Raw genomic sequence first — 24,235 nt, 5'->3', positions numbered from 1 at the left:
ACTAATTCCATCTTACTGAATACAAAATGCCACAGACTGATACAACTATCATAATCTATCAGATTCACGTAGACAAACAAAGCCCACCCAATCCCCACTCCACAAACTGAACAACCAGTCAGACAGACTTAAAACATGTTGTATGTTGAATGCTGCCAGGTGGATAACCAGCACGAAAGCCAAAATTCATCATGCTTCTTTCCTCAGACAAAACTACCGAGTAACTACGAAAGGTTCAGCACCAAGAAACAACAGCCACAGGGAAAGTTCCTGCAGATTTCAATGGGCTGTAGGTAAGATGTATATTAACTCAGAGTAGGTTGGTAAAAAATGACAGCCCACTCAGGTTTTCAAACTGGCAAAAAATCAAACAAAAAAAAAATCTGGAAGAACACTATAAACACCTTGTGTCACTTAAGGAATAGGCTGTCTCTAAATTGCTGGAATAAAACATACAGGATGCAAGTCAAATGAAGTACAAAAAAAAATGTCAAGGAGGTACCAGTAAAACTATTATGTAACTACAACGTGCTCACACAACCCGTTTTAAGGGAGTTAATAGAGCATATTTTAAGGCTTTATATGAGTGTGCATGTGTTTATGTTTAAAGTAATGTAAGGATACGATTAAGGCACTTAAAACTCCCTACTCTAGTTCTGTAGGTTAAATGTAAAGAGAACGAATATATTAACAATATTATAGGGTTTTAAAAAATATTATATGCAATTATAGTTACGTATTACTACGTGTTTAGATTCCATTTATCTTATTCTGCTCAAACGCATTGTACTATCTAAATAAAAAGAATATCCCTATATATAGCTCAAACACTTCCTAAGCCAAGCATTCTCAGTCACATAGGAAGAATGGAGAAATAAAGGGTAAACCTATCTTTCAAATATTAAAAACGGACTGGACATTTTTCTAAAATACAAACTAAAACTATGGATATAATCTGACAATATATGCAGTTTGTAAGAATGAACTTCATGCAACGCTTAAGTAAAAAAGGACTCAGGCAACATATACAGCAAGAGTTCACACAAAAAAAACAACACAGACTGAAAAAAAAATTTGTCCTACCTTTGATAATTCTTGTATCAGTTGGTGAAGCCACGTCCTTATCAAGAAAATACAACCTTTACAAAATACATAAGAAAAAAAAAAAAAGAATAAAATAGAAAAAGGCAGTTAAACAGCTGCATGTTCTGCTTTCCAGTCCTACCTACATACTCCAAAGGAAATTGAGGGCAGCCAAGGTCACCCATCCGAGCCTCCGCTGTCAGGAGGCACTCTGGGGGAGCACTCTGCCAACACCAACAGTAAATTACTCCCAAACGGTGAGGATGTACCCTCTGCACGGAAAACCTCTGGCAGGCAGGCAGGCAGGCACATCATGCTTTACGTGCTCCCGAGCAGCACAAGGCCAGAAGGGCAGCACAAGGAAGCGCAGCTGCTGACAGCCCTTTGCCATGTCTTAGAGGATTGGAGAAATAATGTCATGAAGTTTTATTTAGTCAAAGTTGTGGAGAAGTAACGTCAGCAACACTCGTATTTAATAGTGTTTAATTTGGGGTTTTTTTGTCTTGTTTTTTTTTTTTGATTTCCTCACTTCCACTGACTAAAACGTTATGCAGGACGGTCCAGAGGCACAAACGTGGGAGTCCCGCAAGGTGCGCGCAAAAATAATGAGGACATTTGCCGAGCTGAGAACTACTAAGTCTACGCGTACATATAAAACTAGTCTGAACAGGGGAGGAGAAAAAAAAATTAAATAAATAATCCGACATCCAAACCCACACGTTCGTTCCACAGCGGGAAGCGCCCCGCGGCACCGGGCGACGCCAGACGCAGCTGACGGCTCGTGGGGGGGGTTTCCCGCCATCAGCCGGGGGCGGCCGCCCGCCTCTCCTCAGCCCGCCCCGGCCCCGCAGCCCGCCCGGGCCCCTCTGCTCCCCGCGCCGCAGACGCCGCAGCGCCCGCAGAGCTCCGCGCGGCTCAGGGCAGCGCCGCGGTACCACCTCGACCTGCAGAACTCCTCTTCCTCCACATCACTCTCCGTGAACGAGCCCTCCACGACGGTCTCATCGCTGTCCTCGCCGCCGCCCCGCTCCCCCATCGCGCTGCCGCCCCGCTCAGCCCAGCCCCGCTCCGCTCAGCCCAGCCCCGCTCAGCCCAGCCCCGCTCCGCTCAGCCCAGCCCCGCTCCGCCCAGCCCAGCCCCGCTCCGCCCGCCTCCCGTCCCCTCCCCCGGCCGCCCCTCGCCCCCGCCGCGGCGGCGGCCATCTTGGGGAGGCCTGGGCCCGGCCGCGCTCGGGGCGGGAGGAGCCCGTCGGCGCAGGCTGCAGCGCGGGGCCGAGCGGGGTTGCTGGCGGTAGAACGCGCAGGCAGCTCTCTCTCCAGCGCCGTTGTGACGAGTCTTCCCCGGCACCACCAGCCTCGGCACGTTTCGGCGGGCGTTTGTGCCCCCCCCCCCCCCCCGCTCGTGTTGGGCTCCTGGCTCCCAGCCTGTCCCACCGTTCAGCAGAGCCACCGAGCTCCTGGCGCACTGCCCTGCTGCCTGGAGTTGCTCCCTCTTCCCCATTTGTGTGCTCCCGTGCCCTCCTTTAAGCAGCTAACTTCATCCACTGTCCTGAGCACAAGGAGCGGTTCACGTTCAAGAGACAATCACGTTATTGGTTGCCGGCATGTTCGCAGGGCTTGCAGCAGCACTCTCGGATGTCACCAGAGAAGTCACCTGTTTATCACAGCAACGCTTCCCTCAGGCAGCTGCTTTCTGCCTCTGCTGGGGGCTCTGCCTGCACTCGGGGCTCTGCCTCCCGGGCCGCACAGGCAGCGCTGCCCCCACGTCCTGCCCTCGGCGCGGAGCTGGGCCCGGGCCAGGCCCCTGCAGGAGCTGCAGGGGCGGGAGCTCGATGGCAGAAAGCAGCACCTCAGGCACTTTCACAGGCTGCACGTGGAGCTCGTCTTGACGCCGGCTCTCCGGGAACTTGATGATAAAACTAGCAGGTTTTATTACTTGCCAAACCCTGCTCCACCACCGAGTGTCGAGAACCCCACTGCTACGGCAGAAACACGGGAAAACTGAGCTGCACCACGTGCAGCTGCTAGGAATTGCTCTGGATGAAGCGGCACACGTCAAAACCGGTTTGGGAAAGTCCCAACTGTGCGTATCTGCAGGAAAACCCTTGTCGGTTCTATTTCGTTTGCATTCAAGGTGTCACCCGGCCCCTTCTCAGACCCGGGGACGCGAAAGGCCACACGATCAGTGCAACCGACCGGGGGGGGGGATGTGAGCCCTGGTTCTGCCCACACAGACGGGAGAAGCCTCCCGTGCCTCGTAAGCGGAAGGAAGCATTTCCTCTTCGGCCTACAGCCGCGATTAGTTAAAGTACCCAGCATTTTTTTTCGGGGTGTCGGGGGCACCGCCGCTTTCCACAGGCGGGAGAGCCGTGAATCGTAACGCTGTTTCCTGATTGCCTCGGTGAAGGGCAAGCAGGCGGTGGGTCTGCACCAGCTCAGGCCGTACAAGCACCACGACCCGACGGGCTTAGCAGGGCCGGCCCGGCCGCTCGCCCCTGCCCCGGCGGGACCCGGCACCAGCCCCGCCCGGGGCGGCCGCCGCGCGGGGGGGCGGGGCGGGCCTGTCGGTCGATCAGCATATGCAAAGGAGCCCGGCGCTGCCGGCCAATCGCAGCGCAAGGCGAGGGGAGCGCGGCGGCCCATTGGCGGGCGGCCCGTGGCGAGATGGCGTGTTCCCGCTCCTGATCGCGGCTCGAGCCGCGCGGCGTCCGCAGGGCGGTTGCCGCGGCGATGCGGCGGGTGACGCGCGGCGCGCGGGGCGTGCCGGGCGCTCTCCATTGGCTGCGCGATCGGGCGATGGCGGCGGCTGGCGCGTCGTGCCCCGGGTGTCCTTGCGCGGGGAGGAGCGGCCGCCTCAGTCCGCAGCGCGGCGGCGAGCGGGAGCGGGCGGCCGGGAGGCGGCGGTGAGCGCCGGGGCGGTAAGCAGGGCCGGCGGGGCTGGGAAGGGCAGGGCAGGGCAGGAGGGCCGCGTCCGGGTCAGGCGCGGTGCGGGCAGCCCGCGGTTGCGGCACGGGCCCCGTGCGGGCGGGGGACGCGCTGCGGCCCCGGGTCTCCCGGGACACCGGGTGGGGAACGGCGGAGGGCACCGCGGCGGCGAGGGACGGAGGGAGGGGCGGCCGCCCGGCGCCCCGCCTCGCTCTGCCCTTCGTCCCGGGAGCGAACCCCCCGGGCGAGGGGAGGACAGAGCCGCTTTCCCGCTGCCTTCCGGGCGTCCGAGGGCGCGGCCCCTCCGGGCGGGCCGCGGGAGGCCGCCCGCCCGCCGCTCCCGGCCGCAGCCTGCCCGGGGGCCGCGGCTTTGCGGGGCTGCCGTCCCTCGGGCTGCGGGGCGGCCCAGCCCAGCGCGGGCCCGGCGGGAGGGCTGTGCCCGCCGCCTGCGCGGGGGCTCGGGGCGCCGCGGCGGTGCGTGAGGCTGGCTCCCGCTCTGACAGCCAGCCCAGAGGCGCTGTCAGGGGCTGTGTGGTGGCGTTCGCGTTGCAGGGGAGCTTTGCACAGGTTTTAGCTCAGCTATCTTCCTTACTCGGCTTCTTTATAAGATTGTCGCTGTTGCTGAGTCAGCCAGCAAGAGGGGGGGAATTTGTGCTGGTCTGAGTAGATGGTGTTGCCGGGGTCTGCTCTGCGGTTAGCGAGAGCTGTGCGGCAAGCCTGAGGTTTTTAAGCAAATAGCCGTGCAGTTACGTGGCAGAGTAACGCTCTACCGCGTTAACGACAAGCAGTCTAATTAGCATTTTATACGCTGGTGAAGTTTTTGACGGGTTTGCAGTTGGTTTTGTTTGGATTCCCAGAATGGGTTGCTTTACTTAAGTCTCCTGTAAATTTATTACTGAAAACAAAGGCAAGCAGGAAATTGATGGGATTTATGAAGCATCCCTTCAAAATAATCAATTTTAAATCTAACAAAATGGTATTAATTGGGAACTTCAGCTTTATGTTTCATGTTATGTCATGCTAACTTCAAGCTAAGAGTCCATGAAGCTGTACAAATACTTTAAACAGCATTACAAATATGAACTGATCATATGCAGTGAAACATTTTTTTACAGCACTCAGTAATGCAGAATCAGTGTATGAAACCTTCTTCAGTATTTTTTAGAAATATCAGTTGCGTAGCAAAAACCCAGGCACTTCGAACAGGTTAAATAAATACAAAGGCTTTAAAGAACCCTTTTAGATTAGGAGTTACTGCCACTCAGTTAAACCCAGGATCAGCACTCAGGTATCCAGTATTTAGTAGCAAAAGTTAATTACAAAGCATTGCCTAATAACACATTATGGAGAATTACTTTCATGGTAAAAATAATGCGTTTTCCCCTAATTGATTTATGTGAAGCCATTTAAAACCTACTAGTTTTGCTTAGAAATGTGAAAAATAATATATGTAGAAAGATTTTTGAAAGCTTTCTACCTCTTGTAATGTTTTCTTAATCACCTAGATACTAGGTAAAAAATTAGGAATTGTATTACTAGTTTTAGGACTGTTAAGACTCAGTAGTAGTTAAGTACTAATTCTGATTTTCCTGAAACAGTGTGGTATCCAAAATTAGTCACATTTTCATGGGATATTGCTATACCTTTTCTGTGTTTTGCTTTGCTTCAAAATCTTTGGCATTAAAATATTCCTCTTATGAAATGTCTTATGTCTTACAGTTTTTCTAATTAAAGGATACCTTTCATTCGGCTGAGGAAAATCTATAATACTGCTTTAGAACAGTTTTGCCAGTATATAAATTTATAAAACAGTATGTAGATTACATTGCACAGGGAAAAACAAAGTGTAATGTTGGTTTTAAAAGGAGTGGATTTGTTGTGGAGTTTATTTTTTTTTAAATGACTTCTTCATAAGGAAGGTAGTCTTCTCTGATTTTCTCCATTTGTTCCATGAGCTGTGAAAATTCTGCCACAACTTCACTGTGGAAGGAAAAAAATAATATTGGGGCTGTTTGTGCTCATATTACTGAGATTGTCATTGGTAGGAAACCAAGATGATTCTGGTATCTTCAGAACTCTAAGAACATAGATTTGCCCTGTTACTTTCTCCATTGATTGGCAGCTTGATTCTTTTTATTATTTTTTTTTAATATATATATTCAAGCAAAAGAAACCATACTATAAATATTTGACTTCTCAGAAGCCTGGTGACTAGACTGTGACTTTTAAGGTACCATGAAGGCATGTTTTTAATCCATTTTGAAGTGATAGCATGTAAAGCCCTCAGTCCTCTATGGAAACCTTGACAGTGCTAGGTTTGTACATGCAAATTCTGAATTAAAGGTTGTCTCTGTTGGCCAGGCTGCTATTTAAAGATCTTTTGGGCTCTACAATGTTGTTAAATAGTTAAGATTACTCACACAGTTTTATAAGCTGGTGATTTTGTGCAATGATAGAAGCAAAGTTCCAGTACCAATGTATTTGAGAGAGAATTTTATAGCATTTTGTTTCTAAGCTATAAAGCAGAAGTAAACATCCGTAATGAACTTGTCTAAAGGTACAATGCAGTGCAAACAGACTGTGATGTGGTTTTTGTAGCTGAAGGATGCACAGGACATCCACATTGTCAGTTATGTGAAGGAGAGGTGTGAGAGTTCCTGTGAGTGCTTGTTGTCTGTTGAAAGCAAAGGGGATGATGAAATTAATCATTAACCTAGGAATTTGTTATGGGTACAAGAGAACTGTTACAGGGTAGTATGTGGGAGAAGGACTCGTGTGCTTGAGATGAAGAAGGAGCTGTTTTGAATGTGATTAACTCAAATCAATGTGGAATACTGAGCAGTAAGTAGAGAAGATAATGTCACAGAAGATAGTACTGAATTGTTGTTGAGCATTACCAACAATGGTTAGTTGGTAACATGTAGTTAAAATAAAATTAATAATTTTTTTAATAGGAGGAGTGAGTCGAAGTAAGTAACAGAATGGTAGTGAGTGCTTGCTTACGTAGGTGGTTTTAAAAAGCAGTTGGAGTCAAAGTAGTATCAAAGCTGTGTGACAGGAAGGTACTAAGGTATTAAGAGGAAAGTTGTGAGAGTGGTGGAGATAATAGTAAGACCTTGAAACAAGGGAGATGTGTATTAAAAAATAAATAAATTGAGAAGGCAGGAGCAGATGCTATTATATTGCAGAAGATTAGAAAGGAATGTGTTTTTGTCACAGATGAGAGTGGAAGGTCTTACGGTTGCTAAGGGAATCACCACCAAAGATAGTGAGAAAAGGTAATTTTTAATGTAGATTTGTGAAAGTGCAACTTAACAAAATTCCTTGCCAAGGTTCTCTCTAGTGTTTACTATGTGGAAGGGGCATGTAGGGATTGGAAATGGACAGGAGTGATTTATACAGGGATTAAGGGAAATTATTGATACAGGGGTAGGGGAGACTGAGTTGGGGACAGGCTGCAGCGATTTATATAGGGTTCAGGGAAGAGAATGAGGAAGACTCTCCCATTGAGTCACAAGGTTCAGATCGGATCCACTTGCTTTCTAAACTCTTTTTGAGAGAGGAGTCTGGATGCAGCTGAATCTACTCCTGGTCCCAAACTTGGCCAGCGGTCTGCAACTAAGGGGTTTAAGTGTAGGGATTTCAGTGTAGTGCTTTAATCCATAATTATGGGTCTGATGATTTGAAATAGTACATTAAGATTGTTTAACACTATTATGATGCAGCACAAAATTAAATTATATTATTTTCTAGTAACTTCATGCTCAATAAACCATTAGAATCAATACAGACGTTCAAGTAAAAATCTAAAAAAATTTTCTAAACTAAATTGTGCACAAATGCACACCACAGATACAGAGGTTAACCTGTTACAATGTTAAGTTTTGGTTCCTAATTTCATGAAAGAATTTGCATTCTTTCCCCCAGATTAACCCAATGGAGTCACATTGTACCAGCCCAATATAATTTGGTTTTCCCCTGTCTCTCAGAGAAGTGTTGGGCTAGTTACTCCTTCAATTGGATGAACCAGCTTCCTTTGTAAGACACATGTGATGTGGGCTGCAACTCAGTGTGATCCTGGACAGCTCTGAAGAGCCTCCCTCTTAAAACCAGTATTTATAGAATTCAAGAAGACTGACTTTTATCAGTACTTTTCCAAGATCATCACGATTTCAGTTAGGGCATCTTTGGCAACTTTCAGAGAGAGCCTGTGTTCCAAGCAGAAGGGGTCTCAGGTATCTTCTGCAGACAGAGATACAGGTACAGTTAAGGAGTGCCGAAACACCCCAAATTGATGTATTTGCACATAGGACAAAAAGGCACCCAGTCATCTAGACGCACTGCTTCAGTAGGCAAGGTCAGAAAGTGCTGGGTTGTGGGCATCAGCCCACAAGCAAGAACACTGTTAGGCCCATCACACCTGCAACCAAAGCAAGAACAATGTTGGCTGATGTTGATGTTGCAACGTGGCTGAGTAAACGGGGTTCTGCACCACCAGTTTTACAGGGAGGGCTGAAATGTGAAGATAAGGTTCCATACTCATCTGTTACTTGACTGTTTTTGGGTATTTTTTCTGAGAGATGGCTTGCAGAAATGCAGCTATAGAGCTTTATCTTTTTTCCCTAAATTTCATACTTGCTTATATGAAACATTCTTTTGTTGCAGGTTTGCCAACTGTAGAAAAACAGTCTTGAAAATGTTGTCCAGACTCTTCAGAATGCATGGCCTTTTTGTAGCCTCTCATCCATGGGAAGTCATTGTGGGAACAGTGACTCTCACCATCTGTATGATGTCCATGAAGATGTTCACTGGGAATGATAAGATCTGTGGCTGGAATTATGAGTGCCCCAAGCTTGAAGAAGTAAGGGTTTAAATTCACGTTATAGTACTTCCTGTTGATAAGTAGATCCAGAGTTTTCTTTAGAATAAGATCAGGTTGCATTGTATTAGGAAGAAAGTTAGCCACACAGAAACTGCTTTATTATCTTCTTTTCCCAATGTGGATTTTAAAGCTGTAGGCAAGCAGTGATGTGCTACAGAAGGTATTCATTAAATCAAACTTTCAGTTTAACGGTATCTAGTGAACAAGGGTTTTATATGACTATTGTTTGCAATATTTTTATTTTCTAATAAAAATGAGCAATGATACTTAGGAGAATTTTACTTCAGCTTCACAATGGATTTTTTCATTACTGTACTTAACAACAGCTTGCTGCCTAATGTCACAGCTGAGTAAATTGTTCTTTATTTCAAACAGGATGTTCTGAGCAGTGACATCATCATCCTGACAATCACACGCTGTATAGCAATCCTTTATATATATTTCCAGTTTCAGAACCTAAGGCAGCTTGGGTCAAAATACATTTTAGGTACGTATCTCATTTTTGTATTTGCTGTGTGCATTTTAATTGTGTTTTTTAATATAAATTTGTAATATTCTGTACAGAACAAGGTTATTTTAATTATTTGCTAGATAGTATAATAAATATTCTGCATAGATGAAAGGGCTTTTTCAAGTGAGATTATGTAGGATTATATAAATACTGGATGTGTAGTTCATGGAATAACTCTTTATTCTGTGAAACACTTAAAAAATATTGCACTGTTTAAGACAGTTTTTGTTTTTGCTGATAATGAGTGAGAAGATTTATAGCTTATGTTTCTGAAGAGTCTTGCTTTGAATGAAGTACAAATTTTAGATTTAAATACCTGTATAAAAATCGCATCTACTTTGTAGTTTGTATCTCAGCTGCTATTAGTGCAGTCTGAGATGAGAATTGTCATTTCATTTCTTCAGGGTTGATCTAAAAGTATAGTATTTCTCTTTTTTTTTTTTTTTTCCCCCTTCCAATATATATAAAACAAAAACTTAAGATTGTCTTTTTTCCTTAAGGTATTGCTGGGCTCTTCACAATCTTCTCAAGTTTTGTTTTCAGCACAGTCGTAATCCACTTCTTGGATAAAGAACTGACAGGTTTAAAGTAAGTAGTGAATTGTTACTCTGGATTTCTTGCTTGAAATTTTTTTCCTGTAGAATTAACCTTGAATTTTAACATACGGCTTGCTTTTTTTTTTTTTTTTTCTTTCAGTGAAGCTTTACCATTCTTCCTGCTTCTGATTGATCTGTCAAGAGCAAGTGCATTAGCCAAATTTGCGCTCAGTTCCAACTCACAGGTCAGGGGGCCTGGGTTTTTTTGGGCTTTGTTCCTGTTTTGCAATGAAGCTTTTGAATTTAAGGTTCGAAGATGAACGTTATCCCATGGCAGGGGGTTCAAACCAGATAGTCTTTAATGCCTCTTCCAAGCCAAATCGTTCTATTCTGTGAATAATCCGGGCAGAGAGGCAAGTGAATACCATATTGCTGATATATAAAAAGGATCAGATTTTATCTAGATTTTGTGTTCTCTTGTCTTCAATCTAGATCAGTTTTCAATAACACTGTAAATAATAACACTGTAAGCTAAGTTAATTGTATTCATGAGTACCTAATAGGTTCAGAAGTTTAAACCAGCAATGCTTACAGCTCAGTTACAGAGGCTAGAGTTCCTAGACCAAAGTCTTCCCTAGAAGAGTCATTGGTAGATAAAAGATAATTTCTAGGGCTCAGTAACAGTGCATAAAGAAACATCTAATGTTACAATGCTGATACTGGAAAAAAGCATTTTTCTAGACAAAATCTAACAAAAATAGCGTATGCTTAGACAGAAACTTTCATGCTCTAATGCAATTAACATAGCACAACAGGAAGGACCAACAGAACATCTTGCTTGTCATACACTGTAATGTTTATTTCCTAATATTCAAAGTTCTGAAATAAAAGTATATTTATTGAAAAAAATTCACACATACATGGTAACTGAGTGCGCTAATTGTGACAAAAATTTTAGTATTTCATATTAGAGTATGTTACACAGTATATTTGCAATATTATTATAGCATGTTGCATATTATGTTCCAACGTTGTGCAGATCACAGAATCTTAGAGGTTGGAAGGGACCTCGAAAGATCATCTAGTCCAACCCCCCTGCCAGAGCAGGGTCACCCAGAGCACATCACACAGGAACGTGTCCAGGCAGGTTTTTGAATGTCTCCAGTGAAGGAGACTCCACAACCTCACTGGGCAGCCTGTTCCAGGGCTCTGTCACTCTCATAGTAAAGAAGTTTATTGTGATGTTTACATGGAACCTCCTATGTTCCAGTTTGCACCCCTTGCCCCTTGTCCTGTCACTGGACGTCACTGAAAAAAGCCTGGCTCTGTCCTACTGACACTCCCCCTTAACATATTTGTAAATGATGAGGTTGCCCCTCAGTCTCCTCCAAGCTAAAGAGACCCAGCTCTCTCATCCTTTCCTCATAAGGGGGATGTTCCACTCCACCGAGACCCCCAGTTCCCTTTCTCCTACGCTGCTTTCCAGCAGGTCAGCCCCCAACCTATACTGGTACATGGGGTTGTTCTTCCCCAGATGCAAGACTCTACACTTGCCCTTGTTGAATTTAAAGTTTCTCCCTGCCCAACTCTCCAGCCTGTCCAGGTCTCCCTGAATGGCAGCACAGCCTTCTGGTGTGTCAGCCACAAGTACCGGTTTGGTGTCATCAGCAAACTTGCTGAGGCCACACTCTGTTCCCTCATCCAGGTAGTTGATGAAAATTTTTTTTTTTTTTTAAAGTAATTTCTTGAAAGTATTTAACAGAGAGGTATTTCCTACAGCTTCTCTCCTCTTCCCAAAACTACCACCAAAAAAACCCAGAGTTTGCCATGCCTGGCTACTGGAGGAAATCCCTTTTCCCCCAAGGAAAAGTAAAGTGTCTTGTACATCCTTTTCTGTCAGCTGAGTCTAGAAAGTTAAATAATAAAACAATAACATAATAAAAGTAAGAGTACAGATATGTGGTTGCAAGACCTTTTGAAAACCGTTATGTAAGTGGCTTCTATTTTATGTCTTAAAGTGCAGAAGTTCTGCTCTTCTGAATGTACTTTCATTATCTGTGCCCATCAGTGTTGTAGAAGCTTAGAACAGTAACAAGCCAAAGATAGAGAAGTTAATAGAAAATTAAATAATCTTCTGTACATAAAGATGTCAAAGTATAATAAAGACTTGGAAATAAAGTAAACAATGTATTATAGTATTTTCAATTTATGTTTTATAAGGCCTTATGACCATAATACTACTCAGCTTACTAATCATGTTATGTATTGTTCATTAGATTTTTGGTTTTTTCTCTTTTCAGGATGAAGTAAGAGAAAATATTTCACGTGGAATGGCAATTTTAGGCCCTACATTTACACTGGATGCACTAGTGGAGTGTCTCGTGATCGGTGTTGGTACTATGTCAGGTAAGCAATACAGCCTAAAGGTCTAAATCCTTCCAGTTGAAAAAGAGTATTTGAAAGACATTGGGATATTGAGAGTTTCAAATAATAGGTGTCATACATGAAAGTGGAGTGACTTAATGCATAAGTATTTACCTTCCTAATTAGCCTACAGTAGTCATTTCCTGCAGGTATGAAATAATTTGTATATGTTGAAGAGAAGTTTGAAACACAGATAACAGCTTTCCTTGGGCATCGTGCAGTAGGAATGGACTTGTGTGCCACTGCTTCTATAAAATTAAGACTTTCTGTCGTTCCTATTAACGTCGTAGTAGCTGCTAAAATTTTCTGTTGTGCACTCTTAAAAATGAGTTACACTTTCAGTACATGCACACTATTCCTTATTCTTGCAATAAATTAGTATTTCTAAAAATTACTCCAGGTGAGGAAGGTTATTCTAATTCAATTAAAGATAGCCTGTATTTTACTGTTTTTTTCCCACCCCATCATTTGATTTTTATCAGTTCCGTGTGCAGTAGCAGTTGTGTTCCCTTAGAACAGTTACATGTAAGAAGCAAAGGATTTTCACATGTACATAACTAAATTATTTGTAAAATAAATGAAAGTTACATACTTAGGACTAAAGTGGGTTTTTGTCTGTATATTTGTTTTTGTCTGTTGGTTTTTGCATATGTCATGATTCTGTGATTTTGATTCTACGATACATTTGAGGCATCTTTCAAAGCACTTTTCAAATTGCTTTGGACCTTTTCAGGGCATTGTGTATTAATAAGCTGTTTTCCTATTTGCACCTAGGAAGAAACACCTCATCTTGGTGTAGCGTATAGTTGATTGTTGTGGGTTTTCTTTAATTGTTTACACTGCTAACTCTTTCATCTTTTCTAAGACAGTTCTGTAATGTATTTGTGGCATGGTTAATTGACTTTTACTGGAAAGTGTAAGTGGGGTATATACGGTTTCTTACTGCCTGAACTCTTAACTGGCCATCTTTCAGAAAGAATTTCAATACATAATGTTGGCTAATTGTTCTTTGCTTAGATAAGTGAGGAGTTCCAAGCTTTCAATGTGTAGCTTTAAAATAGAGGTGAACTCTGATTACCTGTATTTACTCACAATTTTTCTTTAAAAGTTTTCTGTAAGTACCATACCATAAATACATATTGTGCTTAGAATAAGGTAATAACAATGACTAGGGCTTAACATGCTTGATTTTAATTGATCTGGACAGTTTCCTGTGTAATCTTTACTGTCAGCTTAATGGTTTCCTTCTTGTTTCTGCAACACTTGAAGTATATGAAAGCCTATTGCATATTCAAATGTAAAATAGTCTTCTTTTTTATGTAGGTGTACGACAACTTGAAATTATGTGCTGCTTTGGCTGTATGTCTGTTCTTGCCAACTACTTTGTCTTCATGACCTTCTTTCCAGCTTGTGTGTCCTTGGTGTTGGAGGTAAGACCAACTTCAAAGACAGCATGTTTGTCTTCCTTTCAAATGGCGGCTCAGCTGATAACAGTAGTCAGTTAATGCTACAGTAAATGAGTAATTCTTAATAGTGTGAGTTCTGAATTTAAAGCAGAGTAAACAAATATATTGCAATTTATTTGCTGTCCAGAGTTTTCTGCCGTTTAAAGTCTAACATAGGCTAAACCATAGATGTTAACTCTTTTGTTGGTAACTTCTTGATAATAAAAAAAATACGATGTTGGAGCTCACTCATTGATTATTCTAATATGCAGTAAAGAGGACATGTTCTTGAATTCGTTATTTTTGCAGCTTTCTCGAGAGAGCCGTGAAGGGCGCCCTATATGGCAGCTTAGCCATTTTGCTCGTGTTCTGGAAGAAGAAGAAAATAAACCAAATCCTGTAACACAGAGGGTCAAAATTATTATGGTTTGTGTCTCTTTTTTACCTGTATTTATGAAATCAGTGAGGTGTCCTGATGGATCTAAAAAAGCTTTTGTTTTCTGTAAAATTGTATTCTGTATTCTATTAGTCTGGTTTACCATGGTCATTTTTAATAATGTCCCCTGTACGTATACATAAAGTCTTCCTGGATATGCCATTTTTGTGCCAGACATTTAAGCCTTTTTCATGTGTACAAATTCCCTCCCACTTACCCCTGCAGTACCCTCCCCTTCCTTTGCTTATTTCTTGAGCAAGGGGAGGAACGTGGTGGGACAGGTTCAAAGCTATGAGTGTTACAGTAGGCCAAAAAGGGTGTTGATGAGAGGTGTGGAAAGTCAGCCATTAGCTTTAGACTTTTGAGGGATGGGAAACAAACAGAAAACCCCAAACCACAGAAGAAAAAGTGTTTAATCCTAGCAGGTTAGTTACCCAGTTACAGTTGGAAAAATAATAATTGTTTTTTTGTTCTGTGTCTTTAATACAGTCTCTAGGTTTGGTTCTTGTTCACGCCCACAGCCGTTGGATAGCAGAACCAGCTGCCCAAAACAATACTGTAGAAAATTCAATGGGATTGGATGAGAATGCACCAAAGAGGATTGAACCTAATGTTTCATTGTGGCAGTTCTACCTTTCTCGGTAGGCAGCTTCTCATAAGAGAAGGGTGTTTCCATGATTAGGGTGTATCTCCACTGCTGCCAAGCTATGGTCCTAGGGTATGACAGTTGTTAGCTTGCAGATCTGACTGCTGCAGGATTTCTTTGAATCAGGGATTACATTTCCTAAGAAATACTTCAATACTAAGCTGCTTGTGCAGTCTCCTGAATGTAATCAGGAACATGATCAGGGCCATGTGTCCTCTGTGCTTCAAAACACTGTCTTTTCCCACTTGCACTGACACCTTTCAGAGCAGACTGCAAAATCAGTTTTCTGACTGCACCGGAATAATTATTTATGCAGAGCTTCTAGCCATTCACATGAGTGCAAAAGTAATGGCACTGTTGTTTTTCCTTCAGCTCAGCTGAAGTTAGCAGCACCTTGGCTCTGTATTACTTCTGAAAATTCAGAACTGTCAGTGTTACGGTCTTTTTACCCCCTTAGAGTAGTTCAGCTTGCATTGTAGTAGTCATTACTGGTAGAGAATAATAACTGAAACTTTGTACTTTATTATGGGGAGATTGGTGTTAAATCAATGTAATGTAGCTATTAGTCAATATTTTACAGTAATTTCTCTTACTGCTTTTTAGATTAGTTATAGTAACTAATGGCAATCTGAAAATTCTTAGCTAGCATAATTGAATGTTTGGGTAGGAGGTCTCTTTGACTGGAGTTTCTGTAACTGTGTACATTATGATTAAACTATTTCCCTTTCTAACTCAAAGTGTTGTCAAAATGCTGGTACAAACAATGAATTATGCATACTATCTATTTACTTCTTGATTTGTCTGTTTTAGAATGGCCAGTATGGATATTGAACAAGTAATCACTCTTGGATTAGCCCTTCTCCTTGCTGTCAAATACATTTTCTTTGAGAAAGCAGAGACTGAATCCACACTCTCACTGAAGAATCCCATAACATCCCCAGTGATGGTCCAGAAGAAGGTCCCTGAGAATTGTTGCAGGAAGCAATCAGGACTTCTGAAAAAAAACCAGAAATCTAACACAGTAGAAGCAGCTTTGGTTCCCAAAGATGTAAATGGTAATATTTTAGTATTTTAAAGCCTGAACCTATTGCTGATTATTTGGAACAAATAGTGATATCTGTCTTGGCGTGTTGTGTTTTGAATAAAAACTTGTGACTTTTGTAAACCAAAGTTCATTTTAACTGTCTTTATGCAGACGAAGTCATAAAACCTGTTTTAGCGGAGTCATCAACCAAGGCTACATTTGTAGTTGGCAGTTGCAACCCCGTGGAAACGTCTTCATTCCTTAATGGAAAAGAGGAAGAAATTGAGTTACCTAAAGAGCCACGTTCTATTGAGGAATGTGTTCGTATACTTGGAAATGCAGAGGTATGGAAAAATAACATGGGGGTTTTGGTTGTTTGTTTTTGTTTGTTTGGTTTTTAACATCTGCAACATCTGATTTAAGAATTCTTACAGTTCATTTTCCAGCTTTTAAATGGCCTTCTTAATTACAGTGACATTCTTTGGAAAATTATATGGCTCTAATAGGGGGTCACAACAATTGGGAGTGGGTAGGTGGGATCACAATTAGAACAAAACTCTTCTCCAGTCAAGTCAAGGGGGGCAGAGGTTTAGCAGCTTCATTATTCATAACATACCAAGCTTCATCATGTATGTGTAGAAGTGGCTGGGTAGTTTTTTATCATATCCTGGCCTACTAGAAAACCTGACATTGACAGTTGGTTCCTCTAGATGTACTCTGATAATGTCAAAGTAAAGTTGCTACCTTTTTTCATTTGGAAACATTTCAAAGGATTTTCACCAAGACAACCTTTGTTTTCTCTCCCTACCATCTACATTTCCAGAAAGGAGCAAAATTCCTAACTGATGCTGAGGTTATCAGCTTAGTTAATGCTAAGCATATTCCTGCATACAAATTGGAAACCCTGATGGAAACTCAGGAACGAGGTGTGTCCATTCGCAGACAGATGTTATCTAAGAAGCTCCCTGAACCTTCATCTTTGCAGTATCTTCCTTACAGGAATTACAATTATTCTTTGGTAAGTCAGATGCAGACAAGTAAAACTCACTGTAAAATTACTTTCCAAATATGAAATACATGCTTGAAATTATTGACAATGAACTTTGTCAAAACTGATATAGAAGGAAAGAAAAAGGGAAACATAAGGCACTACCTTGTAATGCTCTTGATTTTTTTAAAAACCTAGAGGTGAATAAGGCTTGTAACTTACCCCAAAAATACTTCTTATCAAAGTGTGCTGCTGCCTTGTTTCAGAAATCCACAATTCTAGTAACACTCAGCCTCACTCAGCCTGAGTTCAGCTGAAAAGTAATACTACCTTGAGCTAAAGTTTACTTGAAATTCATTTAACAAACAGTATTGGGTTGTTTTTTTAATAGTGTTTAAGGCTTAGTAGGAGTCAGTATGTCTGCCAAATACTAGGCTTGAATAGCTGTGGATAGCTGTAGTTGTTAGTATTTTGAGGTAGGATTAGTGGTTCTATGGGTAAGGTGGTGGGTGTTTTTCTAAGATACTTTGTAGTCACAGTATGTAACATACTATACTGTGACACTATGTAACATGTATACTGTGACATAGTATGTAACATACCGTACCACAGCACTCCATTGTAACTGTAACAATACCTTTTTTGTTATTTCTGTAAGGTTATGGGAGCTTGCTGTGAAAACGTGATTGGATACATGCCTATTCCTGTAGGCGTAGCAGGACCACTGTTTTTGGATAACAAAGAGTTTCAGGTGCCAATGGCAACAACAGAAGGATGTCTTGTAGCAAGCACAAACAGAGGATGCAGAGCAATATGTGTAAGTATTGTTTGAGTAGCTTGAAAAACTTTCTATACTACAAAACATATTTGAGGTGATATAGGGCATGTTTCTGACTTCCTAAAAAATAAAATTCCCTTTTAGTAATCACATTTTTTTCCCCTCTGCTTTGATTTTCAGCTTGGTGGAGGAGCAAGTAGCTGCATTCTGGCAGATGGGATGACCCGAGGACCTGTTGTAAGACTGCCCACTGCTTGCCAGGCTGCAGAAGTTAAAGCTTGGCTTGAAAGCCCTGAAGGCTTTAAAATAATGAAGGAAGCTTTTGACAGCACAAGTAGGTTAGTACAATGGCTGTTCCAGCTTTATTTCCTGTTGTAAGTCTTCTGTGAATGGTAGAAAGCTCCTGTTTGGGTTGTTTGGGGCTTTTGTTGGCATACTGCAATACAGGAAATAACATGCTCATTTTGGCTATCGCACATAGTGTGCATCTTAGAGGACAGAAGTCACTCTCATGATGTACCATGGCTAGTAGTAAACATTTTCCAATTATAACTGGTAAAAAGGTGTGTCTTAGCAACAAATACATTTGCTTTGCATCATACTTACCACAGAATCATAGAATGGTTTGAGTTGGAAGGGACCTTAAAGATCATCTAGTTTCAATCCCCCGCCATGAGCAAGGATACCTCTCACTGGACCAGGTTGCTCCAAGCCCCATCTACCCTGGCCTTAAGCACTTCTAGGGAGTGGGCATCCACTGCTTCCCTGGACAGCCTCTTCCAGTGTCTCACCATTTAAAATTAAACATGAAAGCTTATTTAGTTACCTTTAGTTAGCTTTTATTAGTTACTGTGCAAAAAGTAATTCAAAGTTTGGAATCTAGCCTTTCAGATGGCATTACTAATAATCAATTCCTTTATCAGTTTTGTTCTTACCAATCTTACAAGTGTCAATCATGGACATACTTTTATTTTAGCCCGGATCAATTCATGCTGCTGTTTAAATGCAGTATTGCCCGGTTTTGCTTTGACTTGTGGAACTTGAACTGGTTTTGAAGATAGCATGGGTTCTACCTTTCTGTAAAACTGACATGAAAATCTCCAAAGGCCTCATTTTTAGTTTATACCTGGTAGATAGATTTATTTTTTTTTAGGGAATACAAATGAGTTAAATTTATGTTAGCACTTCAGGATATTTTATTTCATGAAGTCCAGGGACAGGAAACATAAAAATGCAGTGAACACTTTCGCAGTGAACACTTAAAGGGAGGGGGAGCACAGTGTAGTTAGCAGCACAATATGCAGTGATTTACTGTCATTTTTGCCACTTAAAACTAATTTAATCATTCGCCTTGAGTACTGTAAGTAATTGTTAAATTTTCTTGCAGGTTTGCTCGCTTACAGAAACTTCTCATCAGTTTGGCTGGTCGTAACCTTTATATCCGTTTTCAGTCTGGAACAGGGGATGCAATGGGAATGAATATGATTTCAAAAGTAAGGACCAGTCCCCTTCAGTGTTTTTAATAAATGTGTATTTATTTTAAATAAATTACACCCTACCAATTTGTGACTTCCTGGCATGTGAAGACAAAGATAAGACATAGCAATGTTTGTATTGCTATAAATTAAATTTACACTTTGTCGAGTGTAAATAAGAATAGAAGGAGAATGATGAGAGAAAAAAGTAACTTTATATTTTGTATTTTTTTAATTATTTAAATAAAGTATTCTTGATAATAGAGCTGTTAAGCTGGTAGCTCTGTTGCCTTGGGCCAGAGTTTTTATCCAGCACTAATTAATCTTTTACTGTATTTATCACTTCTTTGTAAACAAAGGATTAGGAATCTGGTGCATGGCAGCAGCAGGATGTTCTCTTGTTTTTGTTTGCTTTTTATGCGAACATGTAGAAGAACCTGACAAATGACCCGTAGGTTGGTGGGATACCTTGTGCTGTTTCGGATTAGTACTGATTACCTATTCTATATGGAATTTAAGTCTTACCAGAACCATAAATGGGTTTGGTCATAGCTACTAAAATATAGCAGATCTTTTTTCTGATTTCCTAGTGTAGAGATATTCTTTCTGCTGCATCCAAGATGAGTTCACTTCATGTCTGTAGTATTTGACTTGGTTCATATTATACCTTAGTATAATAAGCATATGCCCGTGCACCTAGAATGTATCCAGAGTCCATATGTACTGGGAAGAACCAGTTATTCTCCATTAAAATTCCCAAAGTGGCTAAAAAAAAATAATATAGTGATAATTGGTTTGGCATTTGTTTGTTTTTTTCTACTTCAGGTTCTGTCCTGAAGTTAATGTTCTTTTCTTCAGCTGCAACTGGTGATCCAATTAGACTTGATTAAATCTTGCTGTTCCACTGTCTTTGAGTAGTTTGTTTTGCAGCCACCCTCATGTACTATCTTTTAATCTGTTTCTGTTCTAACAGGGTACTGAAAAAGCACTGACAAGGTTGAATGAAGAGTTTCCTGATCTCCAGGTCATAGCTATTAGTGGTAACTATTGTACAGACAAAAAACCTGCTGCTATAAACTGGATAGAAGGAAGAGGGAAATCTGTTGTCTGTGAAGCAGTCATTCCAGCCAAGGTTGTTAGAGAAGTAAGCACCTCCTTTCTTCTACTTGTTTATAAAAATGCATAAATTTTACATGACTGATCCAGTCAGTATAGTATAAATGGGCCATGTGATTTGGTATTACTGCACACAGTGCTTATTTACAAATGTAGCACAGTGGTTTGTGTTCGAACTCTTCTTCAGTTTAGCTCTGTATTCTGATGCAGAGCAAAATTGAGGAGTGTTCAGTGTTTGAAACAACTCGGGAGGAATATTGTTATCATGTCAAGGTGAATTAATGGGATATTTCTGCCAAGCTGATTTTGATTGTTTCATTCTGAAGATGAATGAGAATTTGAAAGGCAGAATGTAGCTAGTGAGATTTTCTTAAAGGCAAGCAAGTGCAAGTCCAAACCATTTGCGGTGACATCTCCTTTGTTACTTGGACATGCAGCCTGCATTTGAAAAGGCTCCTTCTGAACAAAAGTAAAAGTAGGTATGTAGGTTGTTGGTTGAGTCAAATTCTGTATAGAAACTATCAAGGCGCCAGGGCTTAATGACCATAAATAGAGTATTTTTACTCATGTCTGAGAATCTGTGTAGTAAAAGTCTACCACTTTGTCTAGGTATTGAAGACAACTACAGAAGATCTAGTTGAAGTAAATATAAACAAAAATTTGGTGGGTTCTGCGATGGCTGGTAGCATAGGTGGCTACAATGCACATGCAGCGAACATTGTCACAGCTATCTACATTGCCTGTGGTCAGGTAGGTTTGTTTTACACCAATTCAGGTTTTCTTCCCCTCAGTAAATCTTAATCACACTGAACGTTTAGTTGACTGCTTTGTTTTTGTTCTGTTTCTCCTCCCTGATCTGAAGGATGCTGCGCAGAATGTGGGCAGCTCTAATTGCATCACTTTGATGGAGCGAACTGGTGCCACCAATGAAGACCTGTACATCAGCTGCACAATGCCTTCTATAGAAATAGGAACTGTTGGCGGGGGCACCAACTTGCTCCCACAGCAGGCCTGTTTGCAGGTACAAATCCCAAAGTTTAAAGCAACTTAGCTTTTTAAATCAAAGCTCTCGTGCATGTTGCGCATGTTGTGTCCAAGCAAGGTTGTGGAAATCTGGCCTCTTGACACTTAGTGGATTTGGCATAAAAATTTTAGAACTATCTAATTTTTTTTTCATGTGCCTAGTTGCTAAAGCTTAAGATGTTTAATACAAAACAAGACTTAAAGCTAGTTGAGTTGCTATAATTTGGAAATACTTCCATACTAAACTTAGCATTAATTTACTTAGATTTCATAGCATAAGATTGCACATTTTTCTCTCCAGATGTTAGGGGTTCAAGGTGCAAGCCAAGATAACCCTGGTGAAAATGCCCGTCAGCTTGCTAAAATTGTTTGTGCTACAGTGATGGCAGGGGAATTGTCACTAATGGCAGCTCTTGCAGCTGGGCATCTAGTCAAAAGCCACATGATCCACAACAGGTAAGAAATCAAAAGTCTCTTATCTTTCTCTGCTGTGCCCTTTTTCAAAGTACAGAAGGTTCATTAATAATCACACGAATAATTGCAACATAAATATCGCAGTGTAGCATTTTAACTATCTAATGTAGTTATCTTTTTTTATTAGGTCAAAAATAAATCTACAAGATCTTCAAGGAACCTGTACTAAGAAAGCAGCTTGAATATTAAGAAGGCTTTGAAATTAAGAATTGTTCTGGCAACTGACTGGGTGAACAGGAAAAAAAAAAAATCTGTGACATTTAGAATGAAAATCACTTTCAATTGAATGATGTCTGTGTAAGATAAACAGGGACATCAGTGGACTTGTGTGAGCCTACTTATGCCTTTTACCTTTTGTGAAAGAAGTCAGATGTCTGGAACATGGCTTTGGAATTCTTACTCTTGCGCATCCTTTTCTAGAGGGTCAGTCTTACTTTTTACAGGTTGAGATGGTTTTGACTAGTAAGCTCTTGCTAACTACTGAAAAGTGATGGAATGTACTTTGTACATTACAAAAAATATAGTTGGTCTAAACTCGGCTAGAATGCACTGGTACTTGTAATTTTTATTTTCTGGTTAGACAAGCATGTTTTTTAAGTCATGGCAAGGCTAATAACTTTCCATGAATTCCCAGTTTTAATTTTGTTCGCATGTAAAACTTAGGTCTTAGGCTATAAGACAATTTGATTGAATTGTACTTGTTTTATAGAAACCTCTGTCTATATATAGTTCTTAATATGCTGCTGCTTCAGCTAAGCAGCATCCAATGTTTTAACTCCACAATTTAGGTTATTCCTTTATGGAAAACTTGTCACCTGTAAAATTCTGACCTATAAAAATAATCTGTACAGAAGTAGGGAAAAACAGTGTCTTCAACTGTTTTTTTTTATTTATTCTGTTCAGGTAGAAAAAAGATTTTGAAACTGGTAACTCCTAAAGCGGTTACATGTCAGGCAGGTTAGTAATTTAAGCAAATGCAGTATCTCCGACTTTTTTTTTTATAAGAGTGCATTCAAACAACAGGAGTCAAGAACAGATGTTTACACTTCTTTTAAAAGACGTCTCTTAAGGTACAGTGTGTTTGTATATTCCTAACTATTGCTTTAATTCTGTAAAGTGTTTCGCACTTACTCCTCAGGATTAGGTGTGTATCCACTGCTTAAGCTGAGAAAAAAAAATGAAGCCAGGAAATCACACTGTTCTTTAACACTAGTTGTTTCTGGTTTGTTTTTTTTAATGTTTTAATTACTTACAAACTTTCTTTTTGATGGGGATTATTTATTTAAGAAGAAATTGTATTCTTTTTTCAATGAAGAGTACTAATTAGGGGATGCAGTGAAATGACACGTTGTTGCAACAGGCAGTTTTTGTATTAAAATACTGTATTTGGACCAGTGAAGCAGTCTCAGGTGTTCTTAATGTAATAGAGAAAACCAAGGTGTATTCCTGGTTTGACTCATCTTTGGGGATATTGCTAAATGTGTCACCCTGCTTAGTTAATCACAAGAGGAAAATTGTTAATATGCTTGATGATGGGATTGCTTGGGTTCTTTTGAGGGTTCTTTGGGGGGAATCAGTGGATTGGACAGGGTTTCTTACAGGAATGCAAGAAGCATCCCTGAAAGGGTGACTAGCAGAGGTGCTCTTCTAATGTACAAATTTGATATAAATCATGATGAGTTGTTTTGTAGTACATCAGCACATTAATAATGTTGTAATGAGCTCATAAATCTATTGTGCAAGCATGAAGACATATTACATGCTAGATATGTTATGACAGCATGTAAAGATCATTAACATTTATCTTCCTGCAGAATTGTTGCTACTAGTTATCATTCTATTTAAAGAAAATTTGATCTACTTTGTTTCTGTGTTCATTCAGTGATCTTATTTAAAGTGACACTGTTCTGGCAATAAATGGTGGTTCAGTGGTCATTTTGGTGGATTTAACTGACATTCTGTCTTGCAGAATTAACACTTTGTATTATTGCTAAATTGTGTACTTTTTGGTACAGAACGACTTTTTCAGTTTCAGTAAAATTATGGAACACATAGTGGCTTAATCGTGATATTTTAACCTTACTTCATGACTTATTGACATAACTTAGTAGGCAGCATAAAATAAGAGGGTTGAGGAAAATATGACTGTTGTACAGTACTAAACACAGTGGGGCTGTGGCACTGGAACTTCTCAGCCTTCTTTGCAGAAACCTGTTCTCGTTTATTCTCTTAGAATCTGAATTACAGTTTGCCCCAGTGGGAGAACTAATGCACTGCAGCATTAGTGATGCCTTCTGCTGGGGCCTAGATGGGCATTTCTCATACCTTCCAGAAAAATGATAAATTACTTGTTGCAGTGTCACATGTCCACTAAAATTAAAAATTTCAAAGGTGCTTTTTAATCTGTTAACTTGCTTCCTGAATTTTAAACACTGCTTTGCTTTCACCAGAAAATTGTAATGTGATCAAA

At 41.1% G+C, this 24,235-nt stretch overlaps 3 protein-coding genes across 4 annotated transcripts in view; 1 reads left to right on the top strand and 2 right to left on the bottom strand.

The window, feature by feature from the left end:
- Window positions 1-2,119, bottom strand: part of ANKRD31 (ankyrin repeat domain 31) — a 67,911-nt gene extending 65,792 nt beyond the window's left edge. The window contains exons 1-2 of the mRNA XM_051642894.1: window positions 2,022-2,119; window positions 1,084-1,139 (exon numbers count right to left, since the gene is read on the bottom strand). Of these exons, the coding sequence (XP_051498854.1) occupies window positions 1,084-1,139; window positions 2,022-2,119 (154 nt within the window). The remainder of the gene's footprint in view (window positions 1-1,083; window positions 1,140-2,021) is intronic.
- A 1,398-nt stretch (window positions 2,120-3,517) lies between these two features.
- Window positions 3,518-5,753, bottom strand: LOC127395658 (translation initiation factor IF-2-like). The gene is made up of 2 exons (XM_051642893.1): window positions 5,747-5,753; window positions 3,518-4,503 (listed from the first exon to the last, which is right to left on the bottom strand). Exons 1-2 carry the CDS (start codon window positions 5,751-5,753, stop codon window positions 3,518-3,520), a joined length of 993 nt encoding a protein of 330 aa, XP_051498853.1.
- On the top strand, window positions 3,902-23,817 carry HMGCR (3-hydroxy-3-methylglutaryl-CoA reductase). 2 transcript variants are annotated; one of them, XM_051642624.1, is made up of 20 exons: window positions 3,902-4,000; window positions 8,673-8,868; window positions 9,265-9,376; window positions 9,901-9,988; window positions 10,097-10,181; window positions 12,237-12,342; window positions 13,684-13,790; window positions 14,115-14,231; window positions 14,731-14,882; window positions 15,698-15,942; window positions 16,083-16,255; window positions 16,735-16,929; window positions 17,558-17,716; window positions 17,858-18,015; window positions 19,065-19,170; window positions 20,126-20,296; window positions 20,878-21,018; window positions 21,131-21,289; window positions 21,593-21,747; window positions 21,893-23,817. In XM_051642624.1, the coding sequence occupies exons 2-20, from the start codon at window positions 8,704-8,706 to the stop codon at window positions 21,945-21,947; spliced, it is 2,649 nt and encodes an 882-aa protein (XP_051498584.1). In that variant the 5' UTR covers window positions 3,902-4,000; window positions 8,673-8,703; the 3' UTR covers window positions 21,948-23,817. The 2 variants fall into 2 exon arrangements, with proteins under 2 accessions (XP_051498584.1, XP_051498583.1); XM_051642623.1 differs by having other exon boundaries at window positions 3,959-3,985.
- Window positions 23,818-24,235: the final 418 nt, after the last annotated feature.

This window comes from Apus apus, chromosome Z, assembly GCF_020740795.1.
Source record: "Apus apus isolate bApuApu2 chromosome Z, bApuApu2.pri.cur, whole genome shotgun sequence".
Lineage (NCBI taxonomy): Eukaryota > Metazoa > Chordata > Aves > Apodiformes > Apodidae > Apus > Apus apus.
The sequence above is the reverse complement of the archived record's forward strand: the minus strand, read 5'-3'. Positions and strand labels throughout refer to the sequence as shown.

What these genes read in the sequence shown, in the direction of transcription:
- HMGCR (XM_051642624.1), top strand. Translation starts at nt 8,704, where the DNA reads ATGTTGTCCAGACTCTTCAGAATGCATGGCCTTTTTGTAGCCTCTCAT. An exon ending in TGGGTCAAAATACATTTTAG is followed by an intron (nt 9,377 to 9,900) that starts GTACGTATCTCA and finishes TTTTTCCTTAAG; the next exon opens with GTATTGCTGGGCTCTTCACA. An exon ending in CGGTGTTGGTACTATGTCAG is followed by an intron (nt 12,343 to 13,683) that starts GTAAGCAATACA and finishes TTTTTTATGTAG; the next exon opens with GTGTACGACAACTTGAAATT.